Genomic DNA, 24,660 nt, shown 5'->3' on the forward strand with positions numbered 1-24,660 from the left:
ACATAGCATAATTATAGAAATATTGTCAAAAGTGGCCTAAACAAACTTTTCTTACTTCAAGTTATTTAAATAAATAACTCCACTTGTAGACTAAATCTGTTACTAAGGGCCACTTTGTCATATTAATCAAGAGTTAAGGATTAAAAATATAATATGGGCATTTATTTATAAGCCAAAAATGTGACTTGCTCATTACTTAATGATAGTGTAGTAATATTTATAAACCATACATCATCTATTTGACTAAAATGAAAAAAATGTCATTCAAATTAGTGGTCAAATTTGGCCAATAATTTTTAAACTAGGAAAGAGGTCCCCTCCAGAAAATGGTTAGGAAACGAGCTAAATCATACACAAGACAAAGACACATACCTTCCTCAAAAAAAAAAAAAAAAAAAAAAAAAAAATCTAACTGACTTAAGGCAACCCAGACTAGCAGAAGTTGGCTGGTGTTTCTTAAAGAAATGCAATGAAATATAATGTGTTCTGTCTTTTGTTTTGGTTCCCTCTTTGGATTTCACAAGCACCTATTTTGATGAGGGAGCTCCTTTATCTCCCCAAATGGGCATTGCTTATGTTTCTCCATCCCTGATCTTTGGACTGAAAAGACTTACATTAAGCTGATTAGGGGCAGTGATATAATACAAGTGCTAATAGAGTTGATCATCTGAGATACAATTTTGAGGAGACTTATGTGATTAAAAAAATACTAATGTATCTTGGAATTTCTAATTTTCAATATTCCACTATGATTTGACATCTCTGCACTGCTGAAACAATATTTTGGGGTTTTTTGAAGTTTGAATAGTTTAATAAATAGGTTATATGTACTAATTCCAAATAATCTTAAAATATAAATTAAATGTATTTCTATTCTTTGTCTTTGATAGAGTGCAAGTGGAATAATATCTAGGTAATGAAATTATCACATAATCATTTTACTAAATATATTTTATGTGCACTGAAGATAATTTTTAAAGATCCTCAAGTGACTACAGAAAAATACCATTTTACCTATATGTGTATGTAAATAAAAAATCTTAATTCTTATCTGACTTGTATGTCTTAATTATTTTTATTGTTATGACAGAACTATTACAGCAATTTTGGACACTTTAGAAAATACGATAAATCAATATACTAATTTACCCTCTCAATAGTGGTGAATGAGAAGTATGACTCAATCTTTTGGTTTTAGGCAAAATATGATACATCATTGCTTTATCTGGATATCTTTTATTACTATGAATTTGAACATTTCTTTATAAACTCATTGGCCATTTTGTTCTACTGTCAAAATTGCCCATTTATATCCTTTCCACCATTTTTCTGTTATTTTTCTTTTTCTGATTACATATTTTATGTACTAAAATTCTTAACCTTTTGTCAAATATACGTGTATATACACATATATGTATTGCAGATATTTTGCTTTTGTTTTTTGTTTTTGAAGTGTGTGAGTGAGTTATGTGTGTTTGTGTGTGTGTGCTTGAGGATGTGCAGAAGATTTTATTTTTATAGATTATAATCAAACTATCAACTTTTTCCTTTGTGGTTTTCAGCTTTGGTGTTATGCTTGGAAAAACAATCGTGGAGCATATAAGTGTTCACCCAAATTTTGATGCTGTTAGATTTCTTGTTTATGTCATTCATTCTTCTGGTGTCAATTTGTTTTTATGAAAGTATAAGGATATCTAACATTATTTTTTCCAAATATGTAACTAGTTATTCAAATACCAGTTGTAAAATAATCTTTCTCTGCTAATGTGAAGTATAATCCTTATTACATACTAAACTTTTACATATAATTAGATCTGTTTCTGGAATCTATATTTTCGCACACTGAATATTCTGTCCCTGCAACTCATTCTTTTCATTACTATATTTTTAAAAAGTGCTTTCATAACTTATAAGGCAACACTCCCATTACTTTCCTTTTAAAGTATTTTTAATGGATTTTTTTTTTTGCCCATTATATTTCTTCCTGCACTTTAACATTTTTTTTGAGATGGAGTCTAGCTCTGTCACCCAGGCTGGAGTGCAGTGGCTCAAATTTTTGGATTTTTAGTAGAGACGGGATTTCACCATGTCGGTCAGGCTGGTTTCGAACTCCTGATCTCATGATCTGCCCACCTCAGTCTCCCAAAGTGCTGAGATTACAGCCGTGAGCCACCGCACCAGGCCCACTTTAACTTTCAAATCATTTGTCATATCAACCTTTGAGTGATAACCAGGGGAAAATGACACTCGCACTTTTGTTGTCATTAAACATTAAGTGAGATTAATTTGGAGGAGAATTAAATGGTTTATAATTTTGAACCTTTTTATCTCACCCTCTATTCAAGTCATTTTTCTTAATAGTCAAATTTGGAAGCTTTCTATATACAGAATCTATACATTTTTTGTTAATTCCATTGATTTTGTCAGCTTTTGCAAGCAAAAAAAATTGCAAGCAAAAAAATTTGCAAGCAAAAAATTTGCAGGCCAAAAAATGGACTCTTGTTGAATAAGCAGGAAAAGAAAATACTCAAAATATGGTAGGTGGCTCAAAGAATCCATAGGTGGGCTCAAGAAGTAGGCTCAAGGTTAAACTTCCAAAGAAAATCACCAGAACCATCATAGCAAAGTCTGACAAGAAAACTGTCACTGTCACCACCACCCCAGAGCACTAGCAGCAGTTCAGGTTACAGCTGCCACTTCTGCACGAGGAACTCTGCTCTTCAGCAGCCACCATTACTTCTAGAGACAGTGCTGCTTCTTTCTTTTTCTTATTTTGTTGCACTGGCTAGAACTTCCCAAATAATGTGACTAATAGTACTCATGATGAGCAACTTTTTCTTGTTCTTGCCTTTAATGGAAAAATGTGTAGTTTATTTTGATTTATCATTGGTCCAGAGAGTGTTAGGAAAGTTATCTTCAATTCATAATTTACTAAGATATTGTTTTATTTTGTTTATTTTTCTTGTATTTTTAAAATCAGAAATGAATTTTGAGTTTTATCAGCTGTTTCTTTGTCAAAATGATCATATGCTTTTTTTTAATTTTAACCTATTAATGCATATAGTACATAGGCTTTCTAGTATTTAGCCTTCCTTGGATTCATGAAATAATTCTTATTCAGTCATGATGGGATAAAGTCAACATCATATACTGGGTATGAGTACATGTTCTGGGATCTGACTGCCTGGGTTCCAATCTAGGTTTTGCCGTTACTCTTTATTATGACCATGAGAAAATAACTTAGTCTTTGCAATACTCAGATTTTTCTTCTATAAATCAGGAAGATAATAATAATACTTGTGTAAGAGTTGTGTGAGAATCGTTTGAGATAATGCATGAAAACAACAGTATATGCTACATAGTATGCAGTCAATGTCAATTAGTATCTTCATTGTCTGTTAATATTATGTTGACTTTAGTATTGTATACATGATTTGTGCCAAATAGTTCCAAGTGAGATTGGCTTGTAGTTTTCTTTTGGGATGTTGTTTTTGTCAATGTCTTTGATATATTTTCTGTATAAGGGTTATATTAGTCTTACCAAATAAACAGGAAAGCTATCTTCTTCTGTACTCTAGAAGACTTTTAAACATTTAAATTTCTGTACAGTGAAGGAAAGAAAACTTTTCTGTAAATCATTAGTGTCTTCAATTTTCATAAGTATAGTTCTGTGACATCTTTTTCATTTCTTTCATGGCTTTTATCTTTTCAAAGATTTTATTTAATTTTATTCATTTGCGCTATCTTAGAATATCATTTATTACCATACAGTTATAAATCCAAATTTAGTATAGTATAGTTGTACCTAACATTTTCTTTTTCTTCCTGCTTCCTACTTTTATTAAAATTATACCATGCAATATACTTCTGTAACATTTGTTACAGATAGTTACAGAGGTATATTGCAGAAATATTATGGAAGTATATTGCATGATGCTATGTTTGGGATATGACTGAACCTGTCACCCAGCTAGTGAGCATAGTTCCCAATAGGTAGCTTTTTAGCCCTTGCACTCTCCCCATCTCCTCCCTCTAGAAGTCCCCAGTGTTCAATGTTCTCATCGTTATGTCCATGTGTACCCAATGTTTAGCTCCCACTTATAAGTGAGAATGCAGTATTGATTTTCTGCTTCTGCATTAGTTTGCTTAAGTTAATGGCCTCCAGCTGCACCCATATTACTGCTAAGTACAAGATATCGTTATTTTTTATGGCTGTGCACTATTCCATGGTGTACATATACCACATTTTCTTTATCCATTCCACCCTTCATGGGCACTTGGGTTGATTCCATGTTTTTGCTATTGTGAATAGTGCTATGATAAACAGAGGGTACATGTATCTGCTGTTACCTTTTTCCTATTATGTTACAACATTCATACTTGCTATTCTTCTCTTTTGTGTCAAAGTAGTAGAAATTTCATTATCCATTATTAATAAGGATAGGTTTTAGAATTTTATCAATAAAGAGTATCTGGATAGTTTTACTCTGTAATTTATTAATTTTCATTTTTATTTTTACAAGTTTCTTCTTCCTAATTTGATTATTTTAAAATTACTTTTATTCCCTATTTTAATGGCTATTTTGTTTATTTTCCTTCTTTTTTATTTTATTTTTTATTGATACATAACAAACACATGTATTGATGCATTTATAAAATATGTAATAATCAAATCAGGGTAATTGGGATATTTGTCATATTAAACATTTATCTTTTCTTTATGCTACGAACATTTGAATTGTTCTCTACTAGCTATTTTGAAATATTCAGTAAATTATTATTTACTCTGGTCACTCTACTGATTCATTGAACACTGCACCTCGATCAAGGCATTTTAGGCTAAGGGGCATTTTCCTATGTGTACAGTTTGATCCGACCCCATATTTTTAATAAATCTGTTGTTTTAATGTTCCTTTTAGACTTTATAATCTCAATTTACTCTTTCATACAAGAATTATTTTTAAAGAATGCTTTTCATTTTAAATGCTTATGTTTTTCTATATTTCTAAAATCAACTTCAAATTATATTACATGGAAGTCGGAGAATGTGATCCATACAGTGTTTTTTCCCTCCATCTAATCATTTAATCATTTCATCAAGAAGCCTGAATAAAGCGGGAGTTAAACACGGTAGACTTAGAGATATTGAGCATGAAAATTCTCTTTTATTACTTTAAAATATTATAAAATAAATTTAATACTTGCGTAAGATAGCAGAGAAATGATTACTGTCTTTTATCTGCTTACTGGTGATAACATCAATTTAAATGTCTTAATGTTCAACCTAGATTACAAAATGCCTCAATTTATATGCTCACTTTCATAAGCTAAGATTTTTTAGTTTTTTTCTTTGCTTTTATGTAAGAAGCATTTTTCTGCCCTGTAATATGAAACTATTATTAATGTTATTACTCATTTTTATAATATAATTAAAGTATTGATTGGCTTTTGTTGGCTATAATTTGGATTTACTTTTAACATTTAAGTATTTCATACACCTAAATTCCACTTTTCAGAATATTTCTGTTTATTTGATCGTTATTTTTACAGAACATGGTTGGAGAGTGGGCCTTACCACAAGAAATGGTTGACAATTTACCACCCACCAACAATTGCATACTGGGCCATATTCTTCACAGGCTAGTTGAAAAATCTCTTCCTCCTCGAGCAGAATCAACAACACCTGAATTACTTTCATTTGCTGTTAAAGGATGCTTATTGGGGAAAACATTAAGTGGAAAAACTACCATTTTAAGGTCTCTACAAAAAGGTAGAATTTCTTCTCCTACTCTCCCTGCCATTAGGTCCTATTTACACCGACTGTAGCTGCAAATGTCTATGTGTATAAAAAAACATACAAGAAGCACTGATGATATGTTGGGAAATCTCTATCATCAAAAGTTTTGTAATTTTCCAGGCTATGATTATTCAGCCATAAAAATGAGTGAAATATTGATACATGCTACAACATGGATGATCCTTGACAACATTATGCTAAGTGAAAAAAGCCAGACACAAAAGGTCACATAATATATGAACCCATTTGTATGAAATATCCAAAATAGGCAAATCCATAGAGAAAGAAGTCGAATTATTGGATGCCAGAGTCAGGGGTAGGGGAATGAGGAGTGACAGCAGTTGATTTGGGATTTCCTTTTAGGGTGATTAAAAATTTCAGGAACAAAATAATGGTGATGGTTGCACACATTGTGAATGTCTAAGTGCTACTGAAATGTATCCTTTAAATGGTGGAAGTGCTTAACTTTATGTTTTATGAATTTTGTCACAATTTTTATCTTTGTTTCATTTTTATGTATTTATTTATTTATTCGAGACAGAGTCTAGCTCTGTCGGCCCAGGCTGAAGTGCAGTGGCACAATCTCGGCTCACTGCAACCTCCGCTTCCCGGGTTCAAGCGATTCTCCTGCCTCAGCCTCCTGAGTAGCTGGGACTACAGGTGCGCACCACCACACCCAGCTAATTTTTGTGTTTTTAGTAGAGACGGGGTTTCACCATGTTGACCAGGATGGTCTCAATCTCCTGATCTCGTGATCCACCCACCTCAGACCCCAAAACTGCTGGGATTACAAGCATGAGCCACCACACCCGGCCTTATCACGTTTTTAAAAAAGAAGCTTGATCCGGCTGGGTGTGGTAGCTCATGCTTGTAATCCCTGCAGTTTGGAAGGCCGAGACGGGTGGATCACCTGAGGTCAAGAGTTTGAGATCAGCCTGTCCAACATGGTGAAACCCCATCTCTACTAAAAATACAAAAATTAGCTGGGTGTGGTGGCATGCACCTATAATCCCAGCTACTCAGGAGGCTGAGGCAGTAGAATTGCTTGAACCTGGGAGACGGAGGTTGCAGTGAGCTGAGATCATGCCACTGCACTCCAGCCTAGGCGACAGAGCGAGACTCCGTCTCAAACAAAACAAACCAAACAAAACAAAAAAGAAACTTGATCCAAAAGACAATTCTAGTGGGCCTGAAAGACAGTGTTATAGGGCAAAACCAGCACATAAAGACAACAATTTCCATTTCCCAAATGAAAAGCTATTTTTAAAATTATCTTTTGTACTTTAGACTTTCCTATACAGATACTTTCTATTGACACTCTTGTCCAAGAAGCTATCCAAGCATTTCATGACAATGAAAAAGTCAGTGAGGTCCTACCAATTCAGAAAAAAGATGAAGATGATGCTCTACCAGTTCTGCAAGAGCAGATTAAAGAAAGCCAGGCAAGTGTGATTCTAGTTTTCTCTTCTGCACCTAGTACATTAGAGATTTGGAGCTGGATGGAATTTAAAAGATCTTCTAGACCAGAAGTTTCTTCTGTACAGACCCAGAGAGTAAAAGTTTAGGTTCTGCAAAAGTCTAGAGAATAAATATTTAAGTTAAATATTTAGGACAAATTTTAGGCCAAGAGGTAAAATCGAGGATATTATGTGGGTACTTGTATAAAAAGAGAGAAAACTCCTGCTTCCCACCAGTTTGTCTGGGTGGACTGTCTTGTGTTATGGGCCCCCTTTGGGTCTAGTAGCCATCAGCTGGAGCCATTCTCCCGAGGAAAGAGCCACTAGCTGGTAAGTGGGAGTGGGTGAAGTGATTGAATTGTGGAGGTTGGGAGGGTGGCATATGATTGTACCAAGAAGTCACCAACTCCTAGACCGAGATCCTCCCACTCCACTTCTGGCAGTTGCTAACATCAATGTCCCCAGTGTATAGTCAGACCAATGCTTGCCCCGGGCAGTGGCTGAGGCAGGTGTTGGATCCCAGCAGGTACAGAGGTAGAGGAGGACTCCTGTCTTTGTCTCCAGTCTCACAGTGGTCAGCTGCTTAAGTGGTGTTCAGAAACTGTATGAAAACTGTCGGCAGGCCTTTGTGGTCTATGAGCTGTAGTATGCTGACACCTGATCTATATTAGTAGATCTCAATTGGGGAATGGCTCTCTGAAAGGTTTACCTGTATCATATTCCCATCAATATTGCATCTCATTTCATTATTGCATGAAGATTCCTGGGGTGGAGGGGTGAATAGGAAAATGTAGGCCCACCTTCAGAATCCTTGATGTAGTCCAGCTCCTTCATTCTACAGAGCACACAGTAAAGACCCTAAGCACGAATTGGTTTGCTTGGAGTCAGAAGGCTTGTCAATAGCTTCGCTATGATTGAGTTTCCAGATTGTAAGTCCACTACTCTTTCCTCTCTCTACCTTATGCTGCCTCTGCAATTGAATAAATTAGCTGATAATCTGATCCAGATCATTTGCATAGCCTGCAAAAATAAATATCATTTAACAGTTAATTCTGAAAATAACTGGGAGGAGTTTTCTTCATGGTGGGTTATCTCTTCTTCCATGTTGTGATATCTTTATATTTTAATCAATAAAGTAATTGATAATGTACATTTAAAAAAATTACCTTATGGCTATGACTGACATCTCTAGGATTGTTCAAGATGGCTTTCCATAAACTTTACCCTTTCCTCAGGTTCCACTATCTTTTCAAAATAGTAGTTGGCATATTTTACATAGGAATTGAAGACCACTCAAAAGACAGATTATATCACAGGTTGCTGTGTATTTCTATAAGTGCAATTATCATCCAATATTGTTTGTTTCTGGAAATAAGAACTTAGGACTGAAACTTTAATCTCCTTTAAAATCATTAATGTTATAGATAAAAAGTATTGTATTTGTTCTCAAACCTTTACTTATAGATATAAAATTAGGAGGATTATTAAAATATAGCAATGGTAAAATCCCTCCCTGTGTGTGTTTTCTCTCCAAAGGATCCACAACATGTATTTTCAGCTGGTCCAGTTTCAGATGAAGTATTACCAGAAACAAAAGGTGAAACGATACTTAGTAAGATCTCAAAACAAATAATCTATTATTTACATTAGAGAGAGAAACAATGACAGCACATATATGTGAGCACAAACATGCTTTCAGGGAAATAAACGGGAACCAAGGGGAGTTTTACATAGTTGTCTACATATGGCCATTTGACAGAGGAAGAAAGATCACTCTTGCCTACAGCTGAGGATAAGATAAAAATTACAAGGCAATCTTTTCAGCCTCCTTGGAATAGTTGATTAGTTTTGCTGCTATTACCAAAGAAGCCAGGATAAATCATCCTCATTCTTCCTGTCTGTGCAAGGAGACAGGCAGTCTTTTCTTGTTCTCACCTGTGTGTAAGACTGTGTGTATGAGTACGGTTGGGGCGCTTTCTACATGCTCCTGCTTTGTTTATTGTATTGCAGAAGGCTGTAGGGGCTGGTCTTTTTAACCTGTATGCACAGTGGTTCCTAAGTTTATTCTCAGCCTTGGGCACTACCAATACAACTAAGTTTCCCAAACATAAATAAAAGTTATCTCCCTTGGGATCTGGGCTGCAGTCCTTCAGATCCTTTATAGAACCATTGAAGGAAAACAATTTTAAGTATTAAATATTTTTTCCTGTATGTGCTAGTGAAGTACTTGTCTTATTAAATAGCTTCCTCGTATTCTAGCATGAAGCCGAGCTCCTCCTGTGCTATCATTATTATTGCCATTACCATTGAACAATGTCCAGGTTTACTATGAGCATACAACACTCCAGAAAGGTTGGACTTTCCTTTCTTAAGAGGACACTATCTGTCCCTTATTCCTGTTATCTGTTTCTTAAGAGATAATTTTAGTTGATTTTTAACACTATTATGTGTTTTATTACATATTTTATTATACATTAGTCTAAGTAATTAAAAACAAACTCTTAAAACTTCTCTTTTTTTTCATAGAATTTAACTTAAAACACCTCTGACTTCTAGAGTCATCTGCTTTTAAGATGTTTATCTGTAACTTGGTAATCCAGGAAAATAAAAGTATAAAAAAATAACATTTTAACATTTTTTTGAAAAACTTGACTGTCTTCTGAAAAGCGAACCCCGACTGTGTTAAAGTTTTCCTAATGATATTTTTATGAGCTCAGATCATGCAGGAAGGGAGCAGGGAAGGGAGGGAGGTAGGGAGGGAGGGGAAACACCAAGACACATAGTGACCAGGATCTTAATGGTGTGAGTGAAGGTAAAAGCTATGCTGTGGTGATTCTATTACTTCCTTCCTCTGAGTATCTCAGGCATAGCTGGATCTGATAACCCTTATGTCCGAAATCTTAGATGGTCAACTACTGCTGTGGTTGTTAGGTGTAAATACCAGAAATTTGTTCTTACCACTTTTCCTATTGCTAGGTGCTAATGCTGATAAAACACCAAAAGCTGAAGAAGTCAAATCAAGTGATAGTTTCTTAAAAGTAAGTATTATGATCTAATTTTAGCTACTAGCATATTAAAACGTGTCATGATTAATGGTGTTTTGGAGTGTCTTCAAATGCAATGAAATTGCAATGTGCTTTTCTTTGGTTTCAAAGTTAATTTGATGGTATAATATTAGCTCACCTGACTTTACTTAGCATTCTTTGTATTCTCAATATTTATATCGAAAGCAGTGGAAATTACTCTTCACTTTTGCCAAGGTAATAAACATGTGCTTTTAAAACTTTTAGACTGAGACCAAATTCATTTCATCTTTACCATTTAATTTATGACTTATATTTCGCTCATACCCTCTTTACCTTTAAATATTTTTTCCAGAATTTATCCTTACTCTTGTTGGTGACTCTTCAGAATTTGTTTATTAATTCCTGAAAAACTGTTTACAACAGTTCACTCACTATTTCTCCTAATGGAAACTAATTGGTCATCAAATAAAATGACCAGACTAAATCAAGGGAATTTTATTTTTTGTATTATATTTGATTTTTTTATTATGCATCTCATCATGAAAAACAGTTTTATAATATTTTAGGTTTCAAAACTGCTTAAAGATAGAAAAAGTTTTGGAAGGATATACACCAAACTGTAAACAAGATGAGCAATGGGAAGGGAAATGGGTTCAGAAAAAGCAGGAAAAGGGGACTTACAACTTTTACTCTGTGAATTTGAAATATGAATTAGCAGAAAGGATAAGTATGTTTTTATATTTACATTTATTGATTTTAAAATCTCACAAATTCCATATTCAATTCAATTCCAAGAGCATACATTGTTTTGTACACTGTTTAATAACTTGGATATATCAGTGAATACAAAAGACAGGATTTCCTGCCCTTATGGTATTTACATTCTAATGGAGAGAGACATAATAAACTATGAACATAGAGATAAATATGATATTGAAGATGATGATGAGTGTCATGAGAAAAGGAAACATGGAGTGGAGCAAGTGGAGCAGGAACACAGGCCAAGGGCAGCAAAAGAGGCACAGTTGGTCACCTTATGACATCGGGCAGGCCTCCTTGGGAAAGGGAGCCTTAAGCAGATTGAAAGAGGTGAGACAACCAGCCCACTGGATCTGGGGAAGTGTTCCAGGCCATGAGAATAGTGAGGCAGGAAGGTGCCTGGCCAGCGGGGCCAGAGCGTATTTAGTAAGGGATGAGGTTAGAGACATGGGTGAGAAAGGAAAAGAATCAGGTCAGTCAGGGCCTCAGGCAATTATTAGGACATTTGGAATAAAAGGGAGAATTTTAGCAGGGTTTGGAATAGAGCCATACCATTTGACATAAAATTCTCATTCTGGCAGCTGAGCTAAGAATAGACTCTAGGGAAGTTCCTGTTTCAGCGATATTGAGTAGCTTGTATTGGACTAACCTACAAATAACAAGTGTAAACACTAGGCAAAATATAAAAGATAATTATTTAAGGGCTAAAAGAAGACAGCAAACAAGCAAGCAGCAAACAACAGGCAGAAAATCTGTGGAATTTGACCATGGAAAGATGAGAACTTCACTGAGCAAGGGCCATGTTTATATGGGTTTTCCCCAGAGGGCATGCCCCTGTCTGCATGGCATGAGTGGCTAGAGCCCAAGCAGAGAGCTCAATCTTTCTGATTTGAGGTATTAGAGAATTAAGTTTGGGGATGCAAGAGCAGCTGCAATTGAAGAGTACCATCTTGGAAGGGAGAGAGCCTCGAAGGAGGAGCCTCAAATTCTGTGCACACATATTCCTGAAATGCTTCCCTGGCTCCCGAACTGTGCCACATGATCAGTGTCATCATCAGAGAGCAGGGTCATTAACGTTTCCTCCAAACATTTGGAATTTGACTTTTAAATTAGCCATCTTCTGTCATTTCTTGTTTATTTTCCCAGCTCACTACACGTGCTCAGCTTGGTGCAAAATCAGAACAGTTGCTGAAGAAAGGAAAGAGCATTCCTGATGTGCTGCTTGTTGACATCATGGTAAATGCTATTAAGTATGTATTGCATTTTTCTTCCTCTCATCTATTTAATGTATTCTTTATCACACAAAGATGTATAAAGAATAATACGGATTTTTTGTTTTAATATCTCATACATTTCACTCATCTGTATATGAAAATATACAGCAATGAAAAGATAGATATATTTTGTGACTTACATGCCTGTATTCCACTTCTTCTCCTGTACCAAGCTTGACTTCTTTTACCCAGATGTGAATACAGTCAGGTTCTATTACCTGTGGGGAATTTAATGAGAAATTGAGTAATTGGAAAAGCCAAGGGAAAGACTCAATTGTGTGGTCACAGACCACGGGGAAAAAAGAAGCCATAGAGACTTGGCTGACAAATGTAATAGAGAAGGCCAGCAGACTGGAGACAACTGTCAAAAAGCCCCCTAAGAAAGAGCTGCGGACAACTTAAGAGTAGGTGAGGAAGCAGAACTGAGTAGTGAGATGTGGGATGTGGAAACAGTAAGACCAAGAGAGATGAGGAAGGAGGGCTGAGAGTTCTACTCTGCATCTGGAATGGACTTCCCTTAGTGTTTTCTTAAAAGATGACATTAAAAATTTAAGTTGCTTCTCAATGATGATATGTCTAGAAATCAGATCACAGGGCTGCCCAGAGCTAGGAGGGGCCTCACTCTAATAGTTGTAACATTTCCCAGAAGTGGCGTTAAAGCATGTTTCAGCCATGGGATTCTTTGCTTCTGCTCCAAATAAAAAATGTATATGAAAAGCATCAGATATAAAGCAGTTCTTCACTTTAGTTTCAGTGGAACTGAAACCTCCACACCCCATCGTCAGAACTCCATTACCCTCCTTCCACCACCAACATCTTCACTGCTCCTGAGGCTCCTCCAGATGACAGTCATCGTGTGAAATCTTTGATCCAGTCTAAATCTATCGCTTTTCTATACGGAAAGGGAGGCACATGACAGTTCAGTGAGGTGCTCCAGTTACATGTCTGGCTAGTGGTATAGCCCCAGCCAAAGTCCAGGTCTTCTGACTCCCCATCATCTCATGTCCTCAAACTACAGCTGAACAAGGGTGGCCCTCACCTCCCCTTTCCTCTGAAGTGGCTCCTGTGACTGTCGGTGGAGGAAGGAACTCAAGGAAATTCTCTTTCCCATCTTAGGCCAATGAATCAACAAATTTATTCTATGCAGAATGCTTCACCAAGCTCTGGATGAGTTATAAAACCAAAATGAAGTCTTCTCCTGCTCTTAATAACCTAATGAGAGAAATATAGACAGTGACCTGAAGACAGCTTGATACTGTGGAAAGATCATTGGATTTGGGTGATTTTTAGTTTCGTGACCTTGAACAATAATGAAATTTCGTTTAACTTCTGTTTTCCCCCTCCTTCCTTGTTACACTATCAGAAGGATCACATGCAGGCCCCAAAGTAGACTCAGAAACCTTTGGAAAGGGGATTCCATTGTTTAATATGAGTTCTGACAGAAATAAATGAAATTATACCTTTTAATCCAAAGGCCAAAGACACAATTTTGCATAATTTAAGGGCTTAGAAGAACAAAGTCGAAGTTTATGCCTTTCTCACCTTGTTTTCCAGCTGCAAATTAAAACAATAATTATTCAACACCCATTCTCTAAAGAGGACACTGTGCTGAGTGCAAAAACCCAATTGCACTTCAGCATCCTATAATCTAACTGAGGTTTTAAGAGACTCACTTGAATTTGTGTTAAGCAGAGAAATATAACCACTTGCATGGCAAAGTGAAAGTCAGAGAAATTCAGATCAGGATACTATGACTCTATACAGGCTTGGGTGGGATAGGAAGAGCTCTCCAGGTTGGCAGTACAAGTATCCAGTATGTGCTAAGCTCTGTGCTGAGTTTTTAAAATGCATCATTTCAGTTCATCCTCACAACTACCTTATGAGGTATGTTATGTTACCCCATTGTATAAATTAGGAAACTGAGGTGCAAAGGAGGAACAATCTATGAACATAATATAGAAAATGCAGTTCATACTCATGTAACATTGAGGAGATGAGTTTGTTTGAAGTAAATGGTGCAAAATTGTAAGAGATAACAAGTTATAGAGAAATAAAGTGTTGATATGGTTTGACTGTGTCCCCATCCAAATCTCATCTTGAATTGTAGCTCCCATAATTCCCACGTGTTGTGGGAGGGACCTGGTGGGAGGTGATTGAATCATGGGGGCGGGGCTTTCCCGCGCTGTTTTCCTGATAGTGAATGGGTCTCACAAGATCTGATGATGTTAAAAACGGGAGTTTCTCTGCACAAGCTCTCAATTTGCCTGCTGCCATCCATGTGACTTTCTCCTCCTTGCCTCCTGCCGTGATTGTGAGGCTTCCCCAGCCATGTGAAACTATAAGACCAATTAAATCTCTTTCTTTGTAAATTGCCCAGTCTTGGGTATGTCTTTATCAGCAGCAGGGAAAAGGACTAATACAGGTGTGGCCAGTTAATTTTAATGTGTTAAAGCCTGTGGAATAGATTTGGAGGGCAGCAAGTATCCACAGAAGTATTTTAAGCAAGGGAGTGATTGTGGCACATCAGTAAACCTAATCTTTTAGCTATGAAGTAATGAAATTCATGCAGTGGGAAGTTATTGTGGAATTGAAAGAAAAAGGAAAGATTTATCATAGTATTTCCGAAGTACTTGTGTCTAACAAAATATTCATGAGTTTTCCTGTTTCAATTTAGCGAGATACCTGTGAATCAAGACTGGATCCTAGATGGTTTTCCAATGACTTTAAACCAAGCACAGCTTCTGGAAGAAGCTCTTACAGGCTGCAATAGAAACCTCACAGAAGTGGAAAGAAAAAAAGCACAAAAATCCACATTGGCTATTGATCCTGCAAATTCCAAAGAAATACCTCTTCCCTCTCCTGCATTTGATTTTGTCATATTATTAGATGTTTCAGATACTTCCTCAATGAGTCGCATGAATGATATTATAGGTAAGCTGGACACCTTTTTTGACACTTTTTTTGGTGGGAGCCATTTCATGGAGGGTGGAAGAGAGAAGGAAGGATTGCAGTGTATTGAGGTGTGAGTGGGAGGGACAGAGATAGAGACTGAGTGGAGATAACTCCCAAAAAGTTTATCTCTGAAAGAAAAAAAAAGAGCCATGGTCACAGGATATTGGTTACTTTTTAATTTTTTTTATTTCTCTATTTATTTTAGAAAATGGTCCATATATATATATATATATATATATATATATATATATATGAAAGAGCTCAACTGATTTTTTTAGCTAGGGAATTAGTGAGAATAAAGGTTGTGTATTTTTATTCAAAGATGCCTACCAGCATAAGTCTTAAAAAAAATGATATCATTTAAGGCTGGTACAGCTAAAGGACACAGAAATTGGAGTTGTTAAGAGGCAGGGAGAACTTGAAGTGTTCATTCATGCAGTTTAGGTTTGCTAGAAAGCATAAAGTGAAGTCGAATAATGCAGATAAATTTGGAAAAAAGGAGGTAGGAATTTAGGGACCGGATGCTAGTGAAGAGATTCATCAACTATACAGGAGTGCTAGAAAGTTTGTGATAGGAGTATAGGTCTTTAGGATTGCAAAGATGGAGCCATTCAGGGTGATCACAAAATTCATTGGCCATGGTACAGAGTACCACGAGTGAAGGGAAGGGGAAGGAGCACTGCCTGGGGCTCGGGGGTTGGGAGATTGGAGAGAGAGAGGAATGCTGATCCATGCACTGAAGTCCTGACAGCGGCAAGGTAGCGACCATGAGATGGTGCATGGGCATCTCCCAAGAAGAGCACTCCCACAGTTTTCTTCAGTCACCTGTTCCAATGTGATCCTTGGGTTTTATTAATCATTTTAAAGCATTATTCTGTGTTCTAAATTCATTTCACCTTGTTCTGTTATGAATGGAGATGAAGAACAACTGATTACTATATCCTGTGAGGGTTCTTCATTTGCTTGAACTCTATTAATTCACTATTCAATGTTCTCTTGCATTGAGTAATTCTAATTTCTTTTAATCTAGTTCAAGGCTTTCTTTCCTCTTTATGATTTTTTATTTATTCTAAATTGGTGAGTATTCTGGACTTTGTACCATTAATCCAGAATAGGACTCAATCAGAGCTGTTGAGATTGGTTTTTTTGTTTGTTTGTTTTTGGTCTCTTCGGGTCTATTCCTTTATGTCTATTCTGCAGGGAGATCATAAAGTCTAGAAAGAAACAGAATAATTTTATTGTATCATATATAATATCAAGAAATAATTTTTATGCATATTTGATGTTCCAGCCACCTTGTTCTTTCATCTTAATTTTTACATCACCGTGTTCATTTTTCTACTTCTTTTCAAGTTAGTTATTCATGATGACCCATCATTTTCCATTCTCATATATCATAGACAATCCTGAGATCCTCTACACTGAAACTACAGCTTCTCTTTAATGTTTTACTTATTTTCCCCAATTTCCAAGAAAACAATCGAATTCTTATCTCAATACTATACTCTTTCAACATCTTTTAAAATATTTTTAAGTAACACTGGACCAAATACAGGACCATATCTGTTTGGCATCTTTCATCAGTATATTTTAACAATAAGTAGCAACTTTAGTTTTGAAAACATCTAATTAAATAAATTTTATACCATAGCTGAAGAATTGTCCTGTAAAACTGCTCACGAAGATACCAGTCAACGTGTAGCTGCTGAAAACCAAGATAAGGATGGAGACCAAAATTTAAGAGACCATATACAACATAGGTTAGTTTTTAACTAAATGTTCTGCTTCTTGTTTCATGCTTTTTAAATAGATTGACAACCACTTTGGAATCATCAGATCTAGAAGAATATCTATTTCTTAGCATTCAGTCTTTTACGGTAAAAGAAAACTAAGTAGTTTTGACAATAAGTGAAATATTTATGTGCTAGCTTTCATATTTAGAGGGCAAGTCATTATAGTCTGAAAAAAAGAAGAATTAAATCAGGCAATACTTCCCTTTATGGTTACATGAACTTATAAGTTAATTATATGGAATCCTGATTCAGCATTCATTAAGGAAATGCCGGTGACGATGATGGAACTTCAAAAAGGTAGGCATCGGAGTGTAAACTATTTCTATTTTGCTAAAATAAAATTATTCTTTTGGTTGTGTGCGATTTGCCATTGGAAAGGGAAATTTAGACAAAATTAGACAATTTTATGAAACCCTGAAAAGTTTAACAATATGAAAAGAACCAGGGAAGAGTAATTTGAGCTACATTAAGGCTGTCTACTCTCCAGGAATTAAAAAACAGTTTCAAGAATTATTCCAATAACACTTTTGAGTAAAGTATATAAGTCTAAACCATCTATACTTACTCAAAGATCTCTTCAGTGTCTATCTCTGAGAAAAAAATAGATGACCTAGGTGCATCAGGCTGTAGCTACCATTCGAAGAGAGTTCAGAGTTATTCTACTACGAGCACAGATGATGTTTTCTTAGATTTTCACTTAGAGACCTGAACTTATACTAAAAGTTTTCCTGAATCAATGACATTTTCCTCTTTTACTCGCATACGTCTCAAAAAATATGTCTTGATGACATTAAGTAATTTCTTCTGTAATCTAAAATAAATAACATTGTTTCTTTTTCAGATGCAATTATATTGGCAGCCTGTCTTTTCATTATGCATGTCGGATAATTTATGCTTAATGTCATTCTAATCTTTCGATCAGTATGAGATATTCATATCATATTTTGATCTTGCAGAATTATAGGCTTCTTGGACAACTGGCCTTTATTGGAGCAATGGTTTTCAGAGCCAGAAAATATTTTGATAAAAATCAATGCTGAAATAGAGAAGGAATCTTTGTGCAAAAAAGTAAAAGAAATTCTTACGACTGAAATAGCAAAAAAAAAGAATAAAGGTATTTACATTTGTTTATGGTTTTGAGTTTAGGCAACTAAAATGTGTGGTTTTTAATGAGTTTGGTAGAAAATGAAGATGTGATTGAAAAGTTCTTTTTTATCTTTGGATTTATACTATCTACAAGTGTATTCTGCCTCTGGCTTTAGCTTTCTGTTGCATATGTTTCTGAATAAAAGGTTTTTCCCTCTCTTATTTTAATCAAAAAGAGACCATCTCTCTGAAAGCATTGTTTTCATGTAAAAACAACAACAACAAAAAACCCAGCAGAGTTAAATTTAAATGTTAATTCACATTTTATTCTCTGTATATATGCAATCTTTATTTGTTAATTAGAAATTTTATGTAAAAAAATAATGAAAATTAGGGATATTGTAGATAAAGGTGAAGGTTTTACTTTGTTAGCTTTAGCATTATAAAGAAACTGTGAATTCTTCTTTTAGGATGGACACAATAGGCAATTTTTTCTCACATCCACCTATTTTGTTATAAGTTTATTTATTATTATTAAATTGATTATCAATTATATATTAACTTGCTTTCATGTTTTATCTTACCCACATAAAACTACACAGATCTCCTTCCTCCTTCATTCAACCAATGATAATTGCCCACTAACTTTTTATACTGTTATTGGAGCTTTTTATTGAAAGAGATTTTAACTTCAGTCCAATAGCATATTTCCATTGGGATTTTACCTTCGAGACAAGATTTGAAAACTAATCTTTCCTTTTTGTTTATCAATTACCCCAAATTATATTGGCAACTACCGTTTCTTGGTATAATAAAAAATGGTCAAAGTTAATAGTTTCGAAAGGATTCTAAATTTGCCTTGATAGCATACTGTCTCCTGTCTCTAAATTTGTGACCTAACTACCATAATGTGCCAGTTAACTAACATTAAAATAGCCCATAGACATAAACCACAATCACCATGGAAATCCAGGAGCTCACACGTAGACAGACAAACTCCTACATCTAAATGCTTACTCCAAAAACTACCAGCATGAACCTTTTAAACAAAAAACAATCATATAGTATTTTAAGAGGCTTAACATATCATTTGACAGAATAGCAATCTTACAGAGTCTTGGTTGGGAAGCAAAAATAAACCAATTCTAACTCATAAAGGCTTGAAGCTACAGGTTAGAATCAGTTTGTTTTTGCCAACTATTAGACTCAACTTCAACATTTTCCTAAAGAGTTTGCATTCTAATATTCACTGACTACATTAATAGACTCAGTTATCACTTAAGATTTATATTTCAAACAGGTAATTAACAAATGTTTAATAATTAAAACAATAAACATTAACCTAGCCCAGTGCTCTGTATTAAATGTTCCGACTAAGTTAAAAAACTAAAAGAATGTGGTACTTCTATATTCTGACCACAATATACTGTTAAGTAGGGAAAAGCAGGTTACATATAAAATAGTCTCTTTTAAGGAAAGTGTACATAATTATGTATTAAATACATATGCCCAGAAGAGTTGGGCAGCATATATAATACTTGATGGTGGAGAAGGAGATAGGACTTAAAGACACTTAACAGGCAATTGCCTTTTCTACTTGTCTTAATTCTTGGATGTTTAAAGCAATAAGTATGAATAACTTTAAAAATCAGAACTAAAACCCCTAATTTCCACTTCAAAAGAACATCTAATAGAATGAAGCCTCCTAGCTTGCTGAATTGAAAAGAGTAATGTAAGGGTGGAGTAAGCACATGTAAAGAGAAATAGTCATGCAAGAACGTAGGCATTCGTCGCCAGTGGTACATTGAGTAGAGCTGTAGGCCTCCGCAGTGTGAAGGGATGGAAAGACTGGGCAGTCAGGGAGGGTGTGCCAGGAAAGGTGAAACTTCATCACGAAAGGCAAAGGGTCATCACAATGATGAGAGCCTAGAAAGACTCCAGTCGGCCATGCTCCATCCCTCCAGGCATCTGGGCTAACCATCTCCTTTGACTGGAACACTCTTTCACCACAAATCCACGAGTCTCACTCCCTGGCTTGCTTCATGTCTTTGCTCAGACGTCACCTTATGGTTGGGCATACTCACCCTGGCAGTCTATCTAAAACTTAAGAGCTGCCCACAACACTTTGATCTCCCTTACTCTGTTCTATTTTTTTTCCATAGCACTTATCACCGTCTTAACTCATGTATAAATTAACTTATTCATCATATTTATGGTTTGTTTCCTACCACTAGAATGTAAGCTTGATAAGGCCATTGATTTTTCTGTTTTGTTTTACTGTTGTATCTCCAGCAATCAAAACTATTGTTTGCAATATTGTTATAATTATTATCATTAGAAATAATAATAGTTTTACTTTATTGTTGTAATCCTTCCTTTTCTTCAAGGCCTAATTCAGGTTCAATAAATGGTTGTTGCAGGAATGAATAATTGCTAAGGCTTAATTGAGGATGTATGTACTGTGCAGTATTCTAAGTGCTTTGTATTCACTTATTAAAGTTAATGATACACATTTCTTTCCCCTTCCTTTTCCTCCTCACCCCCCCCCCCCCTTGTATTACATTGCCCTTTACCGTCTTTTTACACTTGTTCACTTTGCTTTCCCACTGGAAATTTTCAAACAAAATTTTATTTTTCTCTTCATCATTATTAGCTACTTCCAGATTATCACTTTTACATTTGGCACCCACTTGCTAACCCCTTCTCCATACACACAAATACACATATATTCCTCATCACCCCCATGCCAACCACCACTATCACCACTCCTACCATCACCACTACCACACCACCACCATCATCATCACTATCACCACCACCATCACTACCACCATCCCCACCACAGCCATCACCACCTTTACCTCCACCACCATCACCTCTACCAGCACCTCCACCACCACTACCACCAGCACCATCACCACCTCTACCTCCATCACCATCAACACCATCATCACCTCTATCTCCACTACCACTACCACCACCACCATCACTACCACCATCCCCACCACAGCCATCACCACCTCCACCACCATCACCACCACTACCACCAGCACCAGCACCACCTCTACCTCCATCACCATCATCACCTCTACCTCCATCACCATCACCACCATCATCACCTCTATCTCCACTACCACTACCACCACCACCATCACCACCTTTACCTCCACCACCATCACCACCATCATCACCTCTATCTCCACTACCACTACCACCACCACCATCACCACCTCTACCTCCATCACCATCAACACCATCATCACCTCTATCTCCACTACCACTACCAACACCACCATCACTACCACCATCCCCACCACAGCCATCACCACTTCCACCACCATCACCACCACTACCACCAGCACCATCACCACCTCTACCTCCATCACCATCATCACCTCTACCTCCATCACCATCACCACCATCATCACCTCTATCTCCACTACCACTACCACCACCACCATCACTACCACCATCCCCACCACAGCCATCACCACTTCCACCACCATCACCACCACTACCACCAGCACCATCACCACCTCTACCTCCACCACCATCACCACCATCATCACTTGTGTCTCCACTACCACCATCACTACCACCATCACTACCACCATCCCTACCACAGCCATCACCACCTCCACCATCATCACCAGCTCTTCCTCCACCACCACTACCACCAGCACCATTACCACCATCACTACCCCTACCTCTGCCACCATCACCACCATCATCACCATCATCACCACCACCACTTCCACCACCCCCATCACCACCACCACCATCACTACCACCACCACTATCACTACCACCATCCCCACCACAGCCATCACTTCTACCTCCACCACCACCACCATCACCACCTGCACCACAGTCAACACCACTGTTATTAATACCACCACTACCATCACCACTACCACCATCATCACCACCACTACCCATCAACATTACCACCACTGCCATCAAAAGGCAAGGGCAACCATATTTCTGACAAGGGAGAGAAGACTTGAAATCTTAACTTTAAGGACTAGATGATTTAAGGGAAAGCCCTAAAGCATGAATTAGCTTTAAATACATAAGAGTGTTTTATATTAATTTAGATTTCTCTTAGTTCAAGTGAAATAGTAGATGTCTAGAGTCTCTAATGAAGGTCAATTCTTATCATCCTTTTGAAGTTGAGAAGAAATTAGAAGAAAAGGAAGCTGAGAAAAAAGCAGCAGCTTCCCTGGCTGAGCTTCCACTTCCCACACCTCCTCCCGCTCCTCCTCCTGAACCAGAAAAAGAGGAGGAAATTCATCTTCAGCATGTGCCTTCAAAAACTCCTACTGCAAAAGGAAAACTTCAATCAGGTGATTGACAGAATGATTTATAATCCTGTTCTTCAGTTTCTTATTTTTACTCAGTAAAGAATTATAAATTATAGTCTATCTACATTCAGACTTTGGGCAACTTCAATCATATGAAACAAGGCTTTGCACTCAGATGGAAGTGGAAAAGCCCTCGGAGTAGCTAAAAGCGTAGTTGTTACAAAGCCCAGGTTCTTCGCTGTGTAGGAGGAGACATGGAGTCATTACACCTAGGTCTACTGATTAGAGTAAGATCACAGACAAGAAGAGGAAAAGGCACAGAGTAACAGGTAACTTCAGGCAGATCAAGAGGATACACGTCTGTGTGCTGAACTGCAGATTTACATTTATGTAACAAGTAAGAACATCTTAATAAAATAAGAATGAGTATAGCTGGTTTTCCACCAGAAAAAGGGAATGAATTAACAGCAACCATTAGAACTAGAAGTTATAAGTAATTGTAAATCTTCAGGACTACGTGATTATAAAAGTATAGAAACAAGCTCCTGCCATCTCAGTAAACATATATTTATGGACATAGAGATAAAAAGCCTAGATAGAGAACAATTTTAGTTTAAGTTTTTTCTAGATCCTTAACCGCTAAGGACCATAAGTCTAGCATTAAGTGGTAGACAGTGAATATAATGACAAAAGTGAAGTGCTTAATTATTGTAATGCATGATATTGGTAGAGTGTCAGTATCCATTTGTTTGTGTATATAAAACAAATGAGGCTCTGGTTTCTAGTTTCAGCTTTATAAATGGCTGACTGTGCAGTTACACCATGTCTGCCTAAGGATCTTTGATACTGTGTCATGACCACATTTCTAAACTCCATAGTCTTTCTGCCTCACGGAGATTTGAGATAGGTCTGAATTTTTTAAATTAAACTTATTCATATTAAACAAAGACATTTGAAGACGTTAGTAAGATATATTATGATATATGGTCTTTAATAAGACCATTTCACTCCAGGAAATTAGAAATTAACTACAGGCAAATTTACACACACCCTAAAAAATGCTTTTATCATGTCAACAATAAAACACAAAGACATGAATTAAATATACACCCTTTTCCCGCTGTCTCATTAGGAAATTAAAAAACAATTCAGAGGTCTGGAGGAAAATGGAAATCTTTAAAATGCTTTTTAGAACTGGGGAAGACAGGCCGAATGTGGTGGCTCATCCCTGTAATCCCAGCACTTTGGGAGTATGAGGTGGGCAGATCACCAGAGATCAGGAGTTCGAGACCTGCCTGGCCAACATGGCAAAACCCCATCTCTACCAAAAATACAAAAATTAGGTGGGCGTGGTGGCAGGCACCTGTAATCCCAGCTGCTTGGGAGGCTGAGGCAGGAGAATTGCTTAAACCCGGGAGGCGGAGGTTGCAGTGAGCCAAGATCGCCCCACTGCACTCTAGCCTGGGGGATAGAGTGAAACTCTACCTCCAAAAAAAAGAAAAGAAAAAGAACAGAGGAAGACAGTTTTCACAGTGGGTCAGGAGTGCCTAGAATTATCGAATATGGTCCTTTAACCTATAGCTATGGCTCTAGGTTAAAGCTCCTCCTCAGCTTGCTCCAGTCAAGAGTATCTATGTATTTGCGCCATTTCCTGAAACCAGACTCTAGTGTTTCTGATCAGGACCAGCTCAGTCTTTAAGTTTCTGAAGTTTGTTTGCTATTTTATAATTGTATTCTTGAATACTGTGCATTGAAGAAATAATAAATCTATTGTTGCTTTAAAGAGTGGTTGTACTTGTCTTTTTTTTCCCACCAAGGTCAGGGCTAGTGCCTGATATTTAAGAATGTTTAGAAAGGTTAATCTCCAGAGTCCTAATTGCTGCCACCCAACCTCACTGGGATGGACATTGGTGGGGCAGGAGAGCAGACAGCACTGCCCCTGCAGCTCAGGGAAGCTTGGTTAGGCAATTTGAGAGAGGAACATTTATCACAGGTTTTTAAAATTTTTTGTGTAAATAATTTACAAATTTTCCAAAATGGAACATTTTTAGAACTGAAAGCCTGAGGCTTCTGAACATGCCCTACTCAAACATCTAATTACAATCTTCAGCGGAAGTTGAGATGAAAAGAGGAATTATTCACTAAAAAACCAATAAAATTTTTAAAAAGGGCTAGAGGAGGCATAGTACATTGAATCCTAACAGTTATTTTG

The 24,660-nt window shown here is 36.6% G+C and overlaps 1 protein-coding gene across 1 annotated transcript in view; it reads left to right on the forward strand.

Annotated features, from left to right (window-relative positions):
* Positions 1 to 24,660, forward strand: part of SPEF2 (sperm flagellar 2) — a 203,793-nt gene that overhangs the window by 75,554 nt on the left and 103,579 nt on the right. The window contains exons 11-19 of the mRNA XM_054555468.1: positions 5,551 to 5,770; positions 7,085 to 7,239; positions 8,791 to 8,851; positions 10,231 to 10,292; positions 12,186 to 12,289; positions 14,988 to 15,244; positions 16,917 to 17,025; positions 18,015 to 18,172; positions 22,317 to 22,490. Coding sequence (XP_054411443.1) covers positions 5,551 to 5,770; positions 7,085 to 7,239; positions 8,791 to 8,851; positions 10,231 to 10,292; positions 12,186 to 12,289; positions 14,988 to 15,244; positions 16,917 to 17,025; positions 18,015 to 18,172; positions 22,317 to 22,490 — 1,300 coding nt within the window. The remainder of the gene's footprint in view (positions 1 to 5,550; positions 5,771 to 7,084; positions 7,240 to 8,790; positions 8,852 to 10,230; positions 10,293 to 12,185; positions 12,290 to 14,987; positions 15,245 to 16,916; positions 17,026 to 18,014; positions 18,173 to 22,316; positions 22,491 to 24,660) is intronic.

The sequence above is a fragment of the Pongo abelii genome, chromosome 4, assembly GCF_028885655.2.
Source record: "Pongo abelii isolate AG06213 chromosome 4, NHGRI_mPonAbe1-v2.0_pri, whole genome shotgun sequence".
NCBI lineage: Eukaryota > Metazoa > Chordata > Mammalia > Primates > Hominidae > Pongo > Pongo abelii.